At 42.9% G+C, this 20,013-nt stretch overlaps 1 protein-coding gene across 2 annotated transcripts in view; it reads left to right on the top strand.

Moving 5' to 3' along the window:
* The window catches only part of TEC (tec protein tyrosine kinase), an 86,458-nt gene extending 73,479 nt beyond the window's left edge, over nucleotides 1-12,979 (top strand). For both annotated transcript variants that reach the window (XM_054030492.1, XM_054030493.1), the window contains exons 13-18: nucleotides 1,696-1,867; nucleotides 3,040-3,256; nucleotides 5,079-5,143; nucleotides 7,114-7,232; nucleotides 7,612-7,769; nucleotides 11,247-12,979. In XM_054030492.1, coding sequence (XP_053886467.1) covers nucleotides 1,696-1,867; nucleotides 3,040-3,256; nucleotides 5,079-5,143; nucleotides 7,114-7,232; nucleotides 7,612-7,769; nucleotides 11,247-11,324 — 809 coding nt within the window. In that variant the 3' untranslated portion in view covers nucleotides 11,325-12,979. The remainder of the gene's footprint in view (nucleotides 1-1,695; nucleotides 1,868-3,039; nucleotides 3,257-5,078; nucleotides 5,144-7,113; nucleotides 7,233-7,611; nucleotides 7,770-11,246) is intronic.
* The last annotated feature ends 7,034 nt before the right edge of the window (nucleotides 12,980-20,013 follow it).

Genomic DNA, 20,013 nt, shown 5'->3' with positions numbered 1-20,013 from the left:
TGGCTCCCAGTGGGGCCTGAGCTCCCTCCGCTCGGTCGCAGCCCCGCCCCCTTACCACACCGCTCCGAGCGATGGGAGCTCAGGCCTCGCACGAACCATGCTGCTACAGCGCTGTCCAGGGCCTTTCCTAGACACGGCGTGCTGAGGCTCCGGGAGAGGGGGGAAGGCGGAGGCGGGGAGGAACCTCCGACAGTCTCGTGGGGGCCCTGGTATCACATGACATTTTGATTAATAAACTAGAACAGTATACAATTAACATGGCACACATTAAATAGATGTCTAATAGGTCTGAAAATGTAACTCTAAATAGGGAATCATCATCAAGCTGCTTGGTTTCCAGTGGGGTCCAACTTGGATCAATTCTTGGTCCTATGCTATTTAACATCTTTATTTATAACCTGGAAGAAAACACAAAATCATCACTGATAAAGTTTGCAGATGACACAAAAATTGAGCAAGTGGTAAATAATGAAGAGGACACTGAGGTGCACTGGGTGCAAGCAAGCAATATGCATTTTAAAATGGCTAAATGTAAATGTATACCTCTAGGAACAAAGAACGTAGGCCAGGCTTACAGAATAGAGGACTCTATCCTGGGAAGCAGTGACTTTGAAAAAATGTGTGGGTTGTGGTAGATAATCAGGTGAATATAAGCTCCCAGTATAATGCTATGGCCAGAAGAGCTAGTGCAATCTTGGGATGCATAAAAATGGGAATCTCGATTAGGAGTAGAGAGGTTATTTTACCTCTGTATTTGGCAGTGATGCTGCATCACTGTGTCCAGGTCTGGTGCCCACAATTCAAAAAGGATGTTGATAAATTGTAAAGGTTTCAGAGAAGTGCCACAGGAATGGTTAGGGGATTAGAAAATGTACCTTATAGTGACAGACTCAAAGAGCTCAATTTATTTAGTTTTACAAAGTTAAGATTAAGGAGTGACTTGATTTTAGTCTATAAGTATCTCCATGAGGATATGTAGCTATATAGAGATATAAGTATCTACAATATTTAATAATGGGCTCTTTGATCTAGTAGAAAAAGACATAACATGATCTTATGGTTGGAAGTTGAAGCTAGACAAATTGAGACTGGAAATAAGGTGTACATTTTTAATGGTGAGAGTAATTAAACATTGGAACACTTTATCAAGGGTCACAGTGGATTCTCTATCACTGGCAATTATAAAGTCAAGATTGGATGTTTGTTCTAGAAGATGCTCTCTAGGGATTATTTTTGGGATGTTCTGTGGCCTGTGCTATACAGGAGATCAGGCTAAATGATCACCCTGGTCCATTCTGGCTTTGAAATCTATGAAAGAATATGACCAGGTTTAATCATCACTTGGATTCAGTCTGTTACTGTCCAATTTGTAAGTTCTCAGCTTTTTTAAGCACACAACTTTATGAATGACACCCATGCAAGAGCCTGGGCTTTCAGACTAGTATTTAATTAATAGTTTAAAAAACGGAGTCTGATTTTAACCTCTGTCTTGGTTAAAAGTTTGTTGTAGGCTGTGGCTGTTTCACGATTTATGAGATACAAAGATTTTTAAAGTGGTTCTAAAGTACACCTAAATCCCCAAATTTGCTAGTAGTATTTTCACACATTCCTTCACACATTCCTCTGAAAATTCCACTTTAGATCTAATATGTTCCCTATTATAATTTAACAGTCATTGTTTTTTCTTTCTTATAGAGAAATGGGAAATTAATCCATCAGAGTTGACCTTCATGAGAGAATTGGGGAGTGGTCTCTTTGGAGTGGTGCGTCTTGGCAAATGGAGGGCACAATATAAAGTGGCCATCAAAGCAATCCGAGAAGGTGCAATGTATGAGGAGGACTTCATAGAAGAAGCTAAAGTAATGATGTGAGTTGCTATATAATACTTAGCACATATACCACAGGGCACAGGTTTCTGGTACATATGCACTTCTTTATAAATAAAAAATTCTAGCCAGGTGAGATATATACAGTAACTCCTCACTTAAAGTCATCCCGGTTAACGTTGTTTCATTGTTACGTTGCTGATCAATTAGAGAACACACTCGTTTAAAGTTGTGCAATGCTCCATTATAACGTTGTTTGGCAGCTGCCTGCTTTGTCCACTGCTTGCAGAAAGAGCAGCCCATTGGAGTATGGTGGGGGCTTGGAGCCAGTGTGGACCAGCAGTCCCCCTATCAGCTCCCTGCTCCCCTAAGTTCCCTGTGCAGCAGCCGCCCAGCAGGCTATCAGTTGCCCGGCAGTTCAGCTGTCCCTTCCCCCACTGCCATGTGCTGCTCCTGCCCTGCCTTGGAGCTGCTTCTGGGAGCCTCCTGCTTGCTGTGCGGGGGAAGTGGGGAAAGGGGAAGAAGGGTGCTAATGTGAGGGTGTCCCCTCCCCCCTGCTCCTGCCCCCTGCTTACCCCATCTCCATAGAGCAGGGGCACACATGACAGGGCCCTGGATGGAGGGAGCTTGCTGGCAGTAGCTGCTGTCTCAACTTGCTGATCTACTTAAAAGGGCAGTGTACTTAGAGTGGTGTCAGCGTACTTAAAGGGGCAATACGCGTCTTTCACTCACATACATGCTGTATGTCTCTGTCTCTCTCTGCCATGCTGTCTCCTCTCCCTCCATTTGTGCTGCTTTGTAGAGTATGAGGTTACATTAATAACAATGTGTTAACCCTTGAGGGCTCAACCAAGTGCTAGTTCATCATTTAGCAGTAAGGCATTCCATGGGAAGTATCTTATCCTCTTCCACCGTCTGACTCCACCACCTCAACCAAGCTTCACAGTCATCATTGTATAGTATTAAATTGTTTGTTTAAAACTTATTTTGTGTGTGTGTGTGTGTGTGTGTGTGTGTGTGGTAAAAAAAATTTCCCTGGAACCTAACCCCCTCTATTTACATTAATTCTTATGGGGAAATTGGATTCGCTTAACATCGTTTTGCTTAAAGTAGCATTTTTCAGGAACATAACTACAAAATTAAGTGAGGAGTTACTGTATAACTTCTTGGAGGGATGAAAGGTACAATAACTATATGTTTTAAATCTTTTCAGGAAGCTAACCCATCCTAAATTAGTTCAGCTGTATGGGGTCTGCACACAGCAAAAGCCTATTTACATAGTGACAGAGTTCATGGAACATGGGTGCCTTCTGAATTACCTTCGACAAAAACGTGGACACTTTAATAAAGATATCCTGCTGACAATGTGCCAGGATGTATGTGAAGGGATGGAGTACTTGGAGAGAAACAGCTTTATCCACAGAGATCTGGTAATATCATATAAGCCTCTTTACTACATTTCTGATTTATGCATTAATAGTTAAGGGTAAGAAACTGTATTCTAAACATGTCTCTTTTTCAGTTACTCATAACTTTTTCAAAAATATATACTATTGTTTAACTGGTTGTGTTAATATTAAGCAAAATCCACAAAATTGACCCATCTGGGGTAAGGAGGAATGATTGAATCTGCATGGGCAGTGGATTAAAAACCTCCTAAGTGTTTTAATAAAATTATTATATTGTAAATTCTGCACAGAAAATTATGCTTTATAATATATTAATTTCATTATTCAGAATTCTTACTAACCACATACAGTAATTTCTCCTGCTCATTCTATAATATGTCTCTGTCTCAGTAAGTAAGCACTTAAAGAATTTATATCTTGTCTCTTTCATCATTGACCTAGTGACTGATCTTAATAAAATATTTACTTTGGTGAGCAATGGGATGAGGTCTTGAAAGCTCTCTATCTTACACAGTGGTTCTAATATGACAGTTTTAGATAACATGTAGGAGTCTAAGATAAGTAATATACTACTGTTCCTCTAAAACAGTGGCTCTCAACCTTTCCAGACTACTGTACCCCTTTCAAGAGTCTGATTTGTCTTGCATACCCCCAAGTTACACCTCACTTAAAACTACTTGCTTACAAAATCAGACATAAAAATACAGAAGTGTCACTACATTATTACTGAAAAATTGTTTACTTTCTCATTTTTACCATATCATTATAAAATAAATCAATTGGAATATAAATATTGTACTTGCAGTTCAGTGCATAGTATATAGAACTGTATATACAAGTTGTCTGTATGAAACTTTAGTTTGTACTGACTTTGTTAGTGCTTTTTACGTAGCCTGTTGCAAAACTAGGCAAATATCTAGATGAGTTGATGTGCCCCCGGAAAACCTCTGCATATCCCCAGGGTTACACGTATCCCTGGTTGAGAACCACTGCTCTAAGTCATGGTTTCATTTGAAACATTGCTTGCTTTAATAAAAGGGAGAATCAGATCATTAGAGTTGATCTTCCTTTGTTGTATGCTGTATGAATATGAAGGACAGCTATACTAATGGTAATTTTCACTGGAGGCAACAAAATTATGTGTTTCTCAGAAAGATGAACTTTGCTATATCATTAAGATATTAGGGTCTGATTCTCTTCTCACTTATACCCATAAATCACGTACAACACCACTGAAATGAGTTAGAACATGTGGGAAAAGAGACTAGGGCCTGAGAACATTCTGATGCACTAGAAATGAACAAAATGCTAAACAGCAGGGGGCCTGATTGTGATCATCACACTGAGTTTATACCTATGTAATTCCATTGCTTCAGAGGAACTATTCCCGCTTTACACTGGTGTAAGGGAGAGTAGACTCAGCCCCCATAGTTTCAGTTAAATTAAGTAATAAATAATATAAGCAGATAAATCTTGTCACCAAGTAGGTGTCTAATTTCTGAGCCAAATTCTGATTTTATATTGGTGTAACTCCACTGATTTCAGCTGACTTTGATTTGTGCTAGTATAAGTGAAAAGAGGCTCATGCACTACATATAGAAAATGAACATGCAAAGAATGCAAGCATTGTGTTTATTTTCTCACTATAAATTATGATTGGGCTTCACGACACCAGACCAAATTGTACAGTTATTATTCATGCAGAATTCCTATCAAATTCAATGTGAGTTTTCTGAATAGTGATTGTAGAATTTATCCCAATAAACAATAAATAGAATTTCATCTAATCATGTTCTTATTTTGATTTTCCTCATCATTAATTACATAATTATTCCCTTTGCAGGCTGCCAGAAACTGTTTAGTGAATGAGTCAGGAGTGGTGAAAGTGTCTGATTTTGGAATGACAAGGTATAGCCAATTTGACATACTTATTTGCAATGGTTTTTTAATGGATTTGGCATAACATGTGTTCTTGCACTTGAGACATTACATCACTTTAAAATTACAGACAAAAATGACATTTCTTTCTCCAGGTAACTAACTTGTCTGATTTCCAGTGGTTTTGTAAATTTCTCCCTCTCAAACTTACTTATTTTGTGGTCGCAGTGTGATATTTTCTTACTTTTTAAAAAAATAGGAAAAGCAAAATGATGCAGTTTGTTTTATGGTGTATTATGGTGACAGGCACTTTAGCACATCTTACATATAGATGGAGTAAGGAGTTGTAGCTTCCACCCTGCTCTGAACAGAATATACAGACTAGGCTCAACCCTCTGCTGTGCATCACTTATGGAGACTGGGCCTCTTACCAATGGGTATAATGGGCCATAATTGATTGTAAAGTGTTTTGAAATCCTTAAAGTATTGTTATTATGAGAACTCAGATACATTTGGACAATTGGATTTTGCTTGCATTGGTTACAATATTATTTTTAAAAGTCACAAGACATCCATGTCCAGTGTTGAAGAAAAACCTGTTTATTACTGTCATCACCAACTTTGTATTCAGAAAATGAAAACGGTTGTTCATGAAACAGTGTAGCTTTCCCCACTTTACCCTTCCTCTTTCTGTACCTTAGAAGTCCCTTTTTGCCTTATGCCAGTCGACACATTTGTTCATCAGGAAACCTGCCTGCTCCTTATCTGCCCTCATTAGGATAATCTAGTATAATCTCACCCATTTAAAACCTAAAATTCACTGAAATTTCCTCTGTCAAAATTCTGTTGTGGTGGGTTCTATATTTAGTCACCCTCAATGATTTCTTTATCAAAGGTGTTCAATTAGCATTCACAAAATGATTTTTCTAACTGCCAACCCTATAAACCCACCCTGGGATCTGAAAGTCAAGATGGGCTCTCTCTTCTTGCACTATCACAAGGAATAAAGTTAGACATTTGTTCATGAAAACAAAACAGAAGAAAATGAAAACCTTCACATCTCTGGCTCTCCCCATTTCCCAATCTTCTCTAAACAGAATCTGAAAATTGTGTTGATGATGCACAAAGCACGATAGAACCTAGTCTTCAGTAGATGTAGTCAGACTGCAGGGTTAGCAGTTGTAACACATTATTTTTGTAAATAAAGAAAAGAGGACACACTGGCCCTAGATAGCCTGTCATCTGAGTAAACGGTGATGCAGGAATACTGGGAGGCACGGTGCCACAGGGTGGTACAATTTCTCTTGGAGTTTCTCTACACTTCTTGCCAGATCCACTGATGGGTCCCTGTGGGGGTACTATGAGGAAGCAATCTGAGAACAGGGACTTTGATGGTGCCAGTTGTTGTCAAACTGCACTGTGCCTGGTTCCTTTCACCCTTCCCATCTACTCAAGTTGTGCACCCACATGATATCTGAACACAAACTGTCCCATGAGCACCAGATCTCTGTTGAGTAAGAAACTGGCATTTTTCACATAGCTCTTTTCCTCAGTGTAACAATGTAATTCATACATGACTTACAGCAGTGGTTCTCAAACTTTTGTATTGGTGACCCCTTTCACACAGCAAGCCTCTGAGTGTGACCCCCCTTATAAATTAAAAACACTTCTAAAATATTTAACACTATTATAAATGCTGGAGGTGAAGCGTGGTTTGGGGGGAGGCTGACAGTTCCCGACCCCCAGTTTGAGAACCCCGACCTACAGTATGAAACTAATAACTACAAGGGAAGACTGTGCAACAATGAGAAGAATTAACAGAGGTATAAATAAAACCTTAGTACTATTACTGAAGTTTTTTTTTCAAATACACTTTGTGAGACTAACAATCACTAACCACTAGGTGGCAATGTGACTGCAAAAATACAAGCAAACATGACGTAAACGGTGATTTCAGAAACGGAATTAGACTGGAAATATCACATGCTTTTGTTTTTTAGGTACGTTCTTGATGACCAGTACACAAGCTCTTCAGGTGCTAAATTTCCTGTAAAGTGGTGTCCCCCAGAGGTTTTTAATTATAGCCGATTCAGCAGCAAATCAGATGTCTGGTCATTTGGTAAGACACTCTTTAGCAATTAAATAAGAAAATTATTTTTTTCAATTCACCAATAAGCAATTAGGGTCCAATTGTTAAAGGAGAATCCAAACCTCCTAGGAGATGCTCAGTGAAGTCATTGGTCCTGATCCTTCTCTCATTTGCCCCAGTTTTCCACTGATGTAATTCCATTCAAGTCAGTGGAGTTACTTCTTATTTACACAGATGTTAGGTGAATTAGGCCTGTTGGGTAATTAGGGGACTGAGCTTTTTCAGGATTGGGCCCTTACTGAACACATTTACCATTCAAAAAACCAAATCCATAGTTAGTGGTATACAAGTATTTTAAAGAAGTATTTGTTATTTACTTGATAATCTATTCATGCCTTTCATTTTCCAGGTGTTCTAATGTGGGAAGTATTTACTGAGGGTAAAATGCCCTTTGAGAAAAATACAAATTATGAAGTGGTAACTATGGTTAGCCAAGGACAGCGTCTCTATCGGCCAAAATTAGCTACCAAGAATGTGTATGAAGTGATGGTGATGTGCTGGCATGAGGTATATTTCTTTTTCTGTCCTTTCTTTACCCCCCAAAAGCTGAGTTTTGTTACCACACCTAATTATCAGTGTAAAATTCTGATTGCATTTTATTCAAAAGCCACCCTGCTCAACCATGAGGTAGCCTTGAGGATCCCTCCTTGTAACCCTTCCTCCAGAGGAACTCAAAGAGGAGAGAGTAGTGTCTTGGTGAATCAGAATAGGCAGGGTATTCCGTGCATACAGGCACTATGGAAAGAAACATGGAGAAAGGTGTGGGGGGAAAAATGAACAAGACAGTTAAACTGCTATTGTTGATGGATCAGCAGGGGCAGAACATAATAAGAGATGAGATCAAAAATCTAGGCCAGATTGGAACTTGGTATATTCTTGAAGGTGAGTCTTAAAATTTGAGGAGTGTCAAAGAAGGAGCCAATGGAAGATGACAAAAGGAAAGGGTGACAGGGAGAGATCAAATGGGGAATAAGAATAAGATGGTTTTAGTGGCCATGATTTACATGGAGGATGGAGAGAGGGTATTGGAGTGACCACATGGGAGCACTTTGAAATAAACAAGGTGGTTAGATGCCCAGAGGTTGTTACACAGGTAGGGAAATAAAAAGAAAAAAGTGACGAGAAAAAATTAACGTGCAGCTATTAATAGAGAGCAGGGTAACTAAAAGTGAAAACAGGTCAATAATGGTACCAATGAGAATAGAGAGAAAAGTAGGAAGAAATGACAAACAGCAGCAGAATTAAATGTTGTAGTTCAAAAGATATGGTGCCCCACAAAGAGCTGTTGAAGGCACTAAAGCCATATGTTGGGATCTTCTGCATCAACTGATCAGACACATTCCTGAAATTGCCCACCCATGCAAACAGGAAACTTCCTCTTTCATTGACTATGGGCCCCATCCTGCTCCCACTGAAATCCATATGAATTTTGCCATTGACTTCACTGAAAGCAGGACTGGGCCCTGTGACTTGGTAATGTTTAGTATTACTCCAATGACTTTCTGACACCATTTGTCTCACTCAACTTTTCATGTTTATTTCTTAGGGGAAAAGATCTCTTTTGCTTTATAATTGATCTAGAGCAGGGACAGGAAAAGACCAAAGGGGAAATCAGCAGAGTGTCATTGCCAGGAATTAACTAACAGGCAGCTGGTAAAAATTACAAAATCCACATACACAAATGCAAAAAGCATAAAAGCAAAAATAGTTGAACTAGAATGCCTCACAGAAGAAGCAACAGAGGGTCCTGTGGCACCTTTGAGACTAACAAAAATATTGGGAGCATAAGCTTTCGTGGATAAGAACCTCACTTCTTCAGATGCATCTGAAGAAGTGAGGTTCTTACCCACGAAAGCTTATGCTCCCAATACTTCTGTTAGTCTCAAAGGTGTCACAGGATCCTCTGTTGCTTTTTACAGATTCAGACTAACACGGCTACCCCTCTGATACTTCACAGAAGAAGAGGACCTTGATGTATCAGGCATTACAGAAACATGGTTGAATGACAAAAATCAATGGGATCCTGTAATTCCTGGCTATAAATAAGGCTGCGAGTCTGTCCAGGTGGTCACGGCAGTCACAGATTCTGTGACTTTTTGTGACCTCAGTGACTTCTGCAGTGGCTAGTGCTGGCTCAGGGGCTGCCCGAGCCAGGCAGCCCCTGTGCCAGCAGCAACAGTTTGGGTGTGTGGGTGGGGGCTCAGGGCTAGGGCAGGGGGTTGGGGAGTGTACGGGGAACGCTTACCTGGAGTGGGAGGCTCCCTGGCCCCCCTGAAGCTCATAGGTGGTGGAGGTCTCCACTCCGCGAGCTGCCTGCACCCGCAGGCCCCACCCCTGCTGCTCCCATTGGCTGCAGTTCTCAACCAATGAGATCTGCGGCAGCGGTGCTTGTGATGGGAGCAGCGGAGCACCTGTCCTGGCCCCTGCCTCTGCTGGCTAGGAGTTGCAGGGATGCGGAACTGGGTAGGAAGCCCCTACTAGCGCCCCCAAACCTCCACAGCACCAGTAGGGGTCCTGGGTTGCGTGCCACGGCTCGGCTTCCCCCACCCCCAGTACCAGCGGGCATCTCAGGCCGCATGCTGCAGCCCACCCCACCCACCCAGCACCAGCAGGGTCCCAGGCCACCTCTCCCAGCACCTGTGGCGCCCCCAGAGCGTCGTCCCCCCCAGAGCACCCGCAGCCCCCTGCCCAAGTTTTAGTTAGAGCAGGCATTTTTAGTAAAAGTCATGGACAGGTCACAGACCCGTGAATTTTTGTTTATGGCCCGTTACCTGTCCATGACTTTTACTAAAAATACCTGTGACTAAAACACAGCGTTAGCCATAAACTATATAGAAAGACAGACAAGGTTGAAGTGGTGAGGGAGTAGTGCTGAATCCAAAATATTCCATAGAATCAAATGAGAGGACCATGCAGTTGAATCTATGGATACAAATCCCAAGCTGTAAGAATATAAATATATTAGTATGCCTCTACTAACAACCTCCAGATCAAGAAAAGGATATTGAGTGCATAACATTGAAAGAGATCAGAGGCAGCAACATCGAACAAAATGCTTTTGAATAACAACTAGCCAAAGGTATTTTTAAAAATGACAAGACATTCTTCAAGCATATCAGAGTCAGGAAGCCTGATAAAAGAATCAGTCGATTTGCTGGGTATAAAATAATTCATGGTATAAAAAAGGTAGTTCAAGATCTTCTGTTTTTGCTGTCTAATAACACAAGAACAAGGAGACCTTCAATGAAAATAAAAGGTAGTAAATTCAAAACTGATACAAGGAAATATTTTTTCACACAATATATGATTAGACTGTGGAACTCATTGACACATGATTCTTGTTGAGGTCAAGAATTTATCCATTCAAAAATGGATGCATATTTACATTGATAACAAGAGTTACAATAGCTATGGCTAACATAAATTTTAGAAGGGATGTTAAATTTCATGCTGCAGAGTTTAGCCAATCTCGAAAGGGTTTACAAGGAGGGACAAATTCTCACTTCTGCCTAATGAGAGGCTTCTGGCACCTTCCTCTGAAGCATCTAGTGCTGGCCACTGTCAGATACAGGCCACTGGCCTAGATGGCTCTTGGGTCTGATTCAGTATGGCAGTTCCTTTATTAACACAATAACCTTCTTCCACCTAGAAATCTATTAAGAAAAATAATGCTGCATAACATTTTCAGCATTGTGTGAGGTTCTAAATTAATTTTAGATTAATAAGAAATAGAATAGTATACAACCTCATTTTATGGCTTCACCGGGTATGAGATGTCCTAGCAATACTTTAGGTTAATAGAAATTTACCTGCCATGTTTCTTTCTGCTGCCTCTGATCTGCTTAAATCTGATGACATTTTTATCTTTTTATGCATACATTTTTCCTGCTATTTTATTTTGTACACATTATTGCTTCAGCAAAATAAAATCTTTCTGATGTGACTTTAGTAACTGGCAGTACAACAAAGCATTTTAATTCCTAGAAACCTGAGGGACGCCCTACATTTGAAGATTTGCTGCGTATAATTGATGAGATAGTGGAGAGTGAAGATGCTTTCTGAAGAAGAGGAGCGGAGGCACAAGAATTCTATAGTACAGCAAAGAATCAACATTCAAGAGACATGGCATTATTCTTTAAGAGCATGATCCTGCAAACTTCTGAGTGTTGCTGAATAAAGTGTGGAGAGCCTAAGCATTAACACTTAGGATTTCCTCAGCAGTCATGGAGAAAGTTCCACATAATATAAAGAAACATGCACAATATATTCACCAACATGGGCTGCCCGTGCCTGCATTCAGAGAGGCTAGCCCCCTGCCGCCTGCCCCCATCCAATGCCTCGCTCTCACCAACCAGTCTTCCAGCGTAGCCCTGAACCCTGGCTGGTGCCCGGAACAGCCCCGAGCCTGGGTTGGCCTGCTGGCACCCGGAGCAGTCTGGAGGAACCCTGAACCCTGGCTGGCCGGTCAGGGCCAAGCCCTGACCCCGGGCCTCCCAGAGGAGCTCTGAGCCCTGCCACAGCCCAGTCCTGGGGCTGCAGCAGGGAGCATTAGCAGAGGATTGGGGGAGCTTAGCCTCCCCCAGCCTCCATTACACACTGCCCATGCCTGTGCCCTCTCTGAAGAGTTATCATGGGGTTAGTGAAAAATCGGGATTGATGAATGGAGCAAATTATAGGATATGGCAAAAATACAAACACTTAAGTGCAAACCAGTAAATGCAAATGATGTATATAGTGTCCATGTTTATGAGTTTCATTTACTGTTGCTGCCAGTTAGTAGTAGGAGCTGCTTGTATACTTAAGAGCTTTGCTTAAAAACTAAAAGCAAGGTCATTTTGTGAGGGCCACCTTCTCCCATAGGAATGCTTCCAGAGGTTCTCCTGAAATATTATTTCTCACAGCCTGTTGATTGATGCTTTATGCCAGTGATGGGCAACCTGCGGGCCGCGCTGACTGCCACCTCCCACAGCTCCCGTTGGCCGGAATGGCAAACCTCGGCCACTGGAAGCTGCGGGTGGACATGCAAATGTAAACAAACTGTCTGGTGGTCCACCAGCGGATTATCCTGATGGGCCACATGCGGCCCGTAGGCCACAGGTTGCCACCACTGCTTTATGCCATATACTGGGGCCAATATTCTTGCTATGCCATTAGTCTGTTTTACCCACTCCACTCAGCTTACTTCTCTCATTTGGGTGTAACAAAGGACCATGGTCAACAGCCTAGACCAGTGGCTCAAATGCAGCACTCAAAGCCCTCACTGTAGGATTGAGCCCTAATTTATTTTATGCCAGGAAGTGTTTCTTGGGAATTTTTCACCCAGAGAGCATCTGGGGCCAGTCATAGCGATAAACAGCATGCACAATACATGACAGCTGACTTTCAATGGACTATAGACATTGATTTTGATTAACAATTAACTAATTTATATACCATATGTACTGTAAATGTATACTGTACACATTTATTTATATGAAATGTAAGTGTTCTGTTCCTGAAAATGTTAAAGAACAACAAGTTACTCTATATTATATGTTACACATACAATGTGGCATATGGCATCTGTGGATGAAAGAAAATGTACTATGAATTCTGTTAAAATGGCAGATTTTCTGTCATTCTGTCCCTGGACATTTGTGAAATAAGCTTTATAGTCTTAATAGCAAATGTCATACTACAGTATGTGTATAATAAACCAAATGTTAATTGTTTGGAAACTTTAACAACAGTTTGTCATTGATTTATTGACAGATAATGATTTATTGGCCAAAGATATTGCTGGTATAACTATTGACATCCATGGAGTTACATCAGGGATGTATAGGACTGAACATCTTTAGATAGGTATGTTAATTACTTACAGCAGGATTCAGTATCAGAGGCTAAATACAGATAGTACATACAGCCCTGAGCCACATTATGAAATATTACATATTTAGAAATTTTATTGAATAAAAGTAAGGATTACAGTAGATGTACAGCTGATGTGGGATGTGGTTTACAAAAGCATGATGGGTCTGATCATGCAAAAGGGTGAGGGTTGCTATATAAGGCTGAGCTCCCTTAACCCTCACCAAAGGTCCCCGCATGCAACTTATGTGTAATATGCATACAAGGTGATAAATTGGTGGGATTATTAACTAGGGCCTAATGCAGCAGTCTTTTCTATTGAAGTCACTGAGAGTTTTCCATGTAGAATAATAGTATGGTCAATTACATTTCAAACCATGTAGTTACAGGGGAAGTTGATAGTGAACCCTGTACTTGGGTTGCTGTGGGGATGTATCATCCCTACACCAACCTAATGAAAAGTTCCATGAGGAGGTAAGGGTCACGATGGGATACTTGCCAGGTAAACAAACATGGCCTTATGTAAGGCCCCCTGGTGGTCTAGGATTATATAAGATGATCATGGCCTTATGTAAGGCCCACTGGTGGTCTAGGATTAAATAAGATGATCATGGCCTTATGTAAGGCCCCCTGGTGGTCTAGGATTATATAAGATGATCATGGCCTTATGTAAGGCCCCCTGGTGGTCTAGTATTATATAAGATGAGGTAAACAAATCATGGCCTTATGTAAGGAACAGTTGAACCAATTGGTGTGGGGCTATACATGTGATAAACACATGATTCTCCTTCTTGTCCAATCCGTAGATGTGTTATTATAGCCTAATTGTGTTATGTAATGTTGAGAAAAACTATAAAAGAAAGCTTGCAATAAACAGAATTCGGATTCAGCTTGCAACCACAGTGGTCGTGTGCTTTATCGGCTCCGCATGGAACCCCACAAATGGTGACCCCGACGTGATTCGGCTTGGACATCAAGGCAGCCAGGACTTTGCCCAGAGTGAGCTAGCAGAGATCATACTAGACACAGCCGCCAGTGGAGCAGGGATCAATGTTCTCAGACAGTAGACCCAACAGGTGTTGTCTCAGAAGCTAAGCAAAGAGAAAGCAGATCCAACCAGAAAAAGGATCTGAGAGGTCAGACTCTATGTCATCTCTCATGAAGAAACTGGAACAATTGAATTTAGATATTAAAAAGGCTCTCAGTGCTGGCTCTTCTCCTTCCAGAACTCCTTCTTCCAAAAAGCGCAAACAGCCATGCCCTGTTAAGGTGGAGACAGGCCTTCTTCACAGAGATAAAGGGAATCTGTGGGAATAAGAGGGCAGGGTACCAAGATTTAAATGGTTTGCCAAGCTCAGTGTCAACTGGAGCACGACCAAAAACTGAACATGGTTTGAGAAAAGGCGGAGGTGGCAGCCGCGGCAGGAGGTACCGGAGGATACTGGCTCCTGGTCGTCCGAGAGAGACGTTCGTGAGCTCACAGCCAACGGAAGCGTTCGGTGAGGAAAGGCGGAGATGGCAGCCGCGGCAGGAGGTACCGGAGGATACCGGCTCCTGGTCGTCCGAGAGAGACGTTCGTGAGCTCACAGCCGACTGAAGCGTTCGGTGAGAAAAGGCGGAGGTGGCAGCCGCGGCAGGAGGTACCGGAGGATACCGGCTCCTGGTCGTCCGAGAGAGACGTTCGTGAGCTCACAGGTGAGCGGCTGCTTTTAATAAAATGGGCTCTGCTTTGTCTGCAGAGAAGGAGACGGTGCATAATTTTTTATTACGCATCGCTAAAAAGCGGGGAGAAAAGCTTCCCTCTGACGCGTTGTCCCGTTTGTTGAAATGGGGGCAGAAACACGGGAATGTACAAACAGGGCCTTCAGCTACAGGACATGCTGAATCAGTTCTCCCATTTGGCCAGTGAGAGCCATCCCCCGCAGTCCCACACATTGCGAGCCCTAAACCAGCCCGGCTTTCCTGTCACCAGTGATGTTTGTACCCCAGAGTTCCGGGCGGAGTTCCCGGGGCAGGGTGAGCAGTTGCGGAATAGGTTGGAAAGAATGGCGGAGCCAGGCTTATCTAACTTTAAAAGGACATATAGGAAAAAACCACCGGATAAGATCCCTCCGGCAGATGCTACCCGAACACCATGCCGCCACGCAGAAGCCAAACAACGACCCCGCGGCACCGGACTTGCACTTGTTGTTTGCTACAACCTAGACACCTGATAATGTTGTGCTTCTGTTTGTTCAGACTCCTTATTATAGGAGCAGGGGTCTTTGTATGTCCAAACTCTGTACCTTTTGTTAACCCACGACAAAATGTTTGGATCACCTGGGCGAACCAAACTGGCCAAAAAGCCCTTTTTGCTTGTTCATGGCCACCCCATCGGATCCCCAATGGTTTTCGTATTTATGTAATGTTATGTTTTTTAATAGTTCTCCATATATTTCCCAGTTGATAAATGTCACCTGTCGTCAGTTTTATAGGTTCAAAAAAAAAGTAGTCAGGTGGCTAGTAATTGTCCTAATGTTAGTTGGACCCTCCTATAGGCCTTATTTAAGAAAAAGGGGGGAGGTGTGGGGATGTATCATCCCTACACCAACCTAATGAAAAGTTCCATGAGGAGGTAAGGGTCACGATGGGATACTTGCCAGGTAAACAAACATGGCCTTATGTAAGGCCCCCTGGTGGTCTAGGATTATATAAGATGATCATGGCCTTATGTAAGGCCCCCTGGTGGTCTAGGATTAAATAAGATGATCATGGCCTTATGTAAGGCCCCCTGGTGGTCTAGGATTATATAAGATGATCATGGCCTTATGTAAGGCCCCCTGGTGGTCTAGTATTATATAAGATGAGGTAAACAAATCATGGCCTTATGTAAGGAACAGTTGAACCAATCGGTGTGGGGCTATACATGTGATAAACACATGATTCTCCTTCTTGTCCAATCCGTAGATGTGTTATTATAGCCTAATTGTGTTATGTAATGTTGAGAAAAACTATAAAAGAAAGCTTGCAATAAACAGAATTCGGATTCAGCTTGCAACCACAGTGGTCGTGTGCTTTATCCGCTCCGCCTGGAACGCCACAGGTTGCCTCACACTTAACTTATAAAAAGATTCTTGCAGCTTGTTTTGTTTTGTTTATTTGTTTGTTTGTTTTTGGAAAAACTCTAGCCCCTCCATTGTTTGCTGCTGGCCTTAAATTTAGCCAGGAGAAAGTCTTTGGACTGGAGAGGAGGCTTTTCTTTAACCCATGAAATTCCACTCAGGTTTAACTGAGTTGTGAACTGTTGAAACACACCACTTTGATTCTCTTGCTAGCATTGCACAGAAAAATTACAGCCACATGAAAAACTAATAAGCAAACACAAATATTCTAAAGACCCAGCCCCAAACAGCCACCAAAGTAGGAGCAGCAGCACATGCTATACTGTAAAAACCTGGAACCTGCCAGAGCATCTGTAGCAGCTGGGCTTACCCCGCCCCGCAACCACCCCCAGCACATGGCTCGTACACAGGGCCACCCGGGGGGAGGGGGGAACAAGTGGGGCAATTCACCCCAGGCCCCCACAAGAATGTCGGAGGCTCCCCCCCACCTCCGCCTTCCCCCCTCTCCCGGAGCCTCAGCATGCTGCGTCTAGGAGTAGCCCTGGACAGTGCTGCAGCTGCGTGGTTTGGGCGGGGCCTGAGTTCCTGCCGCTTGGAGCCACTTGGTAAGGGGGTGGGGCTGCGACCGAGCGACGGAAGCTCAGGCCCCACCACGCCGCTGCAGCGCTGTCCAGGGCCGCTCCTGGACGCGGCGCGCTGAGGCTCTGGGAGAGGGGAGGCGGGTGTAAGCAGCATGGTAAGCCCCTCTGAGCCGGACACCCCATCCCCCCCACAGCCCTGACCCCTACTTCCGTGCCTACCCCCTCTGAGCCGGACACCCCCCTGACCCTCCCCCCCACAGCCCTGATCCCCAGCTCTGAGCCGAGCCCCTCTGAGCCAGGCACCCCCCTGACCCCATTCCCCCCACAGCCCTAACCCCTAGCTCCAAGCCCAGCCCCTCTGAGTCGGACACCCCCCGACCACATCCCCCCACAGCCCAGACCCTCAGCTCCGAGCCGGGCACCCCCCGACCCAGAGCCCAGCTCCCCATCCAGCCCTGGGCAACAGCAGCGCCACCCCCAGGCAGCGACAGCCCATTGGCACCAACCATCACCATCACCCAGTGACAGCCCATTATGTAATTGCAAATGTATACATACCATTAAAGCATTTAATGTTTTTAAATAATGTATTTTGTGTATTTTCAAATTATTAAAAATTAATTTTTGAATGTATTTCACTGGTTATTTTTTACATTTCCAAATACATGTTACTATAGTGTCGTAACTTTTTTTTATGGAAGGGGCCCCCAAAATTGCTTTGCCCCAGGTCCCCTGAATCCTCTGGGCAGCCTTGCTCGTACATCCCAAATCCACCCCCTTCCATCCCATGTGATGGAGGCATCACATGGGACAGGAGCTCCCCCAACTCTCAGGGCAGAACAGAGAGACAGTGTATTCAGTAGGCCCTTGTAAATGTCCCAGACCCAACACACAGTGTCAGTTGCCATCTTCTCCCAGGGATAACATACTTTGGGTGCTGCCTGCTAACATAGTCAAGTGGTAGCAGTCTGTGTTGAAGGTTTGGAGCTTGTAACTGGGAAAACTGTATCTCATGCGCTCCCTTGTGGCCAACAGTCATGTTACAGGCAGCATGCCTGAGTTTCCCCTCTTGGACTATTCAAATAAACTTAAAATCAAGCTTTTTCTTGGTCAAAAATAGCCCTCCTCAGGGACTGGGTTTATTAATATAAAAGAAACTGTAAATAAAACTCAAAACTCTCATAACAAAGTCAATTTATAAATCCACACAATCCAAGGTTTCTCTTCCTTCTCCCAAGCTGAGCATTCCTGCCTGGGGCCTTTGTAGTTCCCCCCCACTTGATATGGGGTTCTCCCAGCCTTCCCTGCCTACGGAGCTTTGCAGTCCCGTTCCCTACACAGAGAGCTTTCAGACTCTGTCACAGCTTCCTAAACTGCCCACCCCCCCATTCTTCACTACAATGTCCTACTCCTTTTAAACTGCAATCACCCGATTCCTTTCAGGCAGCTCATCCTGTAAACCTCCAGCCCATGGAGACAAATCACTCTGTTATAGGGCTCAGACCCTTCTGATGATGCATGATAGGGGAGTTGTTACAGTAATACATTCCATTTTCCTTTTTTAAAAATAAAACCTCCAGGAAATTACATACAAAATACCAAGTTAAAAGAAAGTTATTTGGGTGCAAAGTCAAGCATATGAAAGTTGGGAAATGCTAGATTTAGTTAGTGCAGAATTAGAGTTGTTGGGGAATTTCCAGCAAAATGGGGATTTGTCAGACAATGTCAAACAGTTGAACCTGAAATGTTCTGTGAAAACATGTTTGGTTCAATTCACTTTTGATGAACCACAGGGCCTCTAGGAGCCACTGCTCTGAGGTAGCCTTGCCATATGGACAGTCTCAAGGCAAGGGACCCCCAGGACTTCCAGGGTCTGCAACTTCAGGGCTACCCCACCAGGCAGAGTGGCCTACTCCAGTACTCTCCCACAGCCTAGTGAACAGCTGCCCTGGGCGCTGGAGAGCCCTGGAGTCACAGACTCTGGTAGCTGCTGACTGAAATGTACACTCCTCTTGATAGTTTCAGGGCTGTCCACCACTGAATAGCAACTGTAAAATTGACAAGAATCACAACAATTTCATTTTGCACCTGCCATGATCCTGGGAGAATATTTCATAATATCATGCTGGGGTATATTAACAGGAGTGTCATATGTAAGAAATGAGAGGTAGTTGTCCTGTTCTACTTGGCACTGGTAAGGCCTTAACTGGAGTAATGTGTCGGGTTCTGGATGCCACAATTAAAGAAACAATTAGACAAATGGAAGAGAATCCAGAGGAGAGCCAAATAATGGACAAACTGATGAGAGGCCACAGGACAGCAACAAAAACTATAACAGTTTTTAGAAAACCTGACCTGTAAGAAAAGGTTACAAAAACTGGCCATGTTTAGTTTTGAGAAAAGAAGGACGAGGGGGAGACCTAATAACAGTGTTCAAATATGTTAAGGGGACAGTGATCAATTGCTCTCCACTGAAGATAGGTCAAGAAGTATTTGACTTAATTTGCAACAAGGCAGATTTAGATTGGCTATTAGGAAAAACTTTAACTATAAGGATAGTTAAGGACTGGACTAGGGAGGTTGTGGAATCCCCATCTTTGGGGATGTTTAAGAAGAGGGTGGTTAATCACCTGCCAGGGATGCTCTTTGTATATTTGGTCCTGCCTCATCGCAAGGGGCTGGACTAAATGACCTCTCGAGGTCCCTTCCAGCCCTATATTTCCGTGATTCAGTTCAGAAACACCATGTGTCGGTTTTCTAAATGAAAATGGTATGGAATTTCCATTTTGCAGGAAATTTTTAAATGTCGAAATTTCCCGCAACTCAGAAATTCTATATTTTGATCAGCTTTTGTTTTGATAGTCTTTAATTACATGATCCCATACTATTTTCCCCACAGGATCCCTGCCAAATTCAGTGCGAAGGATGGACACAAAGGAGTAGAATTAAGGTTTCATCAGAAACTGACAATCTGGCATTTCCTAATTTTTGATTTGTGACTTTGCAATCAAAGTTATGTTATTTTAATGTACTTTTAAATATGTATTTTTACTGAAGTTTATCTAAAAAGTAAAGATAGAATTCCAGTGCTGTCCTCCATCAAAACACTTGATTTAAATATAGTCTAGGCTTCAAATTATTAATTTTGGATTGGGTCAGCTTGTCATTATAGTCCATTGCTTTGTTCAACTTTTTAATACTCAGAAGGGAAATCTGTAA

The sequence above is a fragment of the Malaclemys terrapin genome, chromosome 5, assembly GCF_027887155.1.
Source record: "Malaclemys terrapin pileata isolate rMalTer1 chromosome 5, rMalTer1.hap1, whole genome shotgun sequence".
Lineage (NCBI taxonomy): Eukaryota > Metazoa > Chordata > Testudines > Emydidae > Malaclemys > Malaclemys terrapin.
Note: the sequence above shows the minus strand (reverse complement) of the source record. Positions and strands in the feature narration are given on the sequence as shown.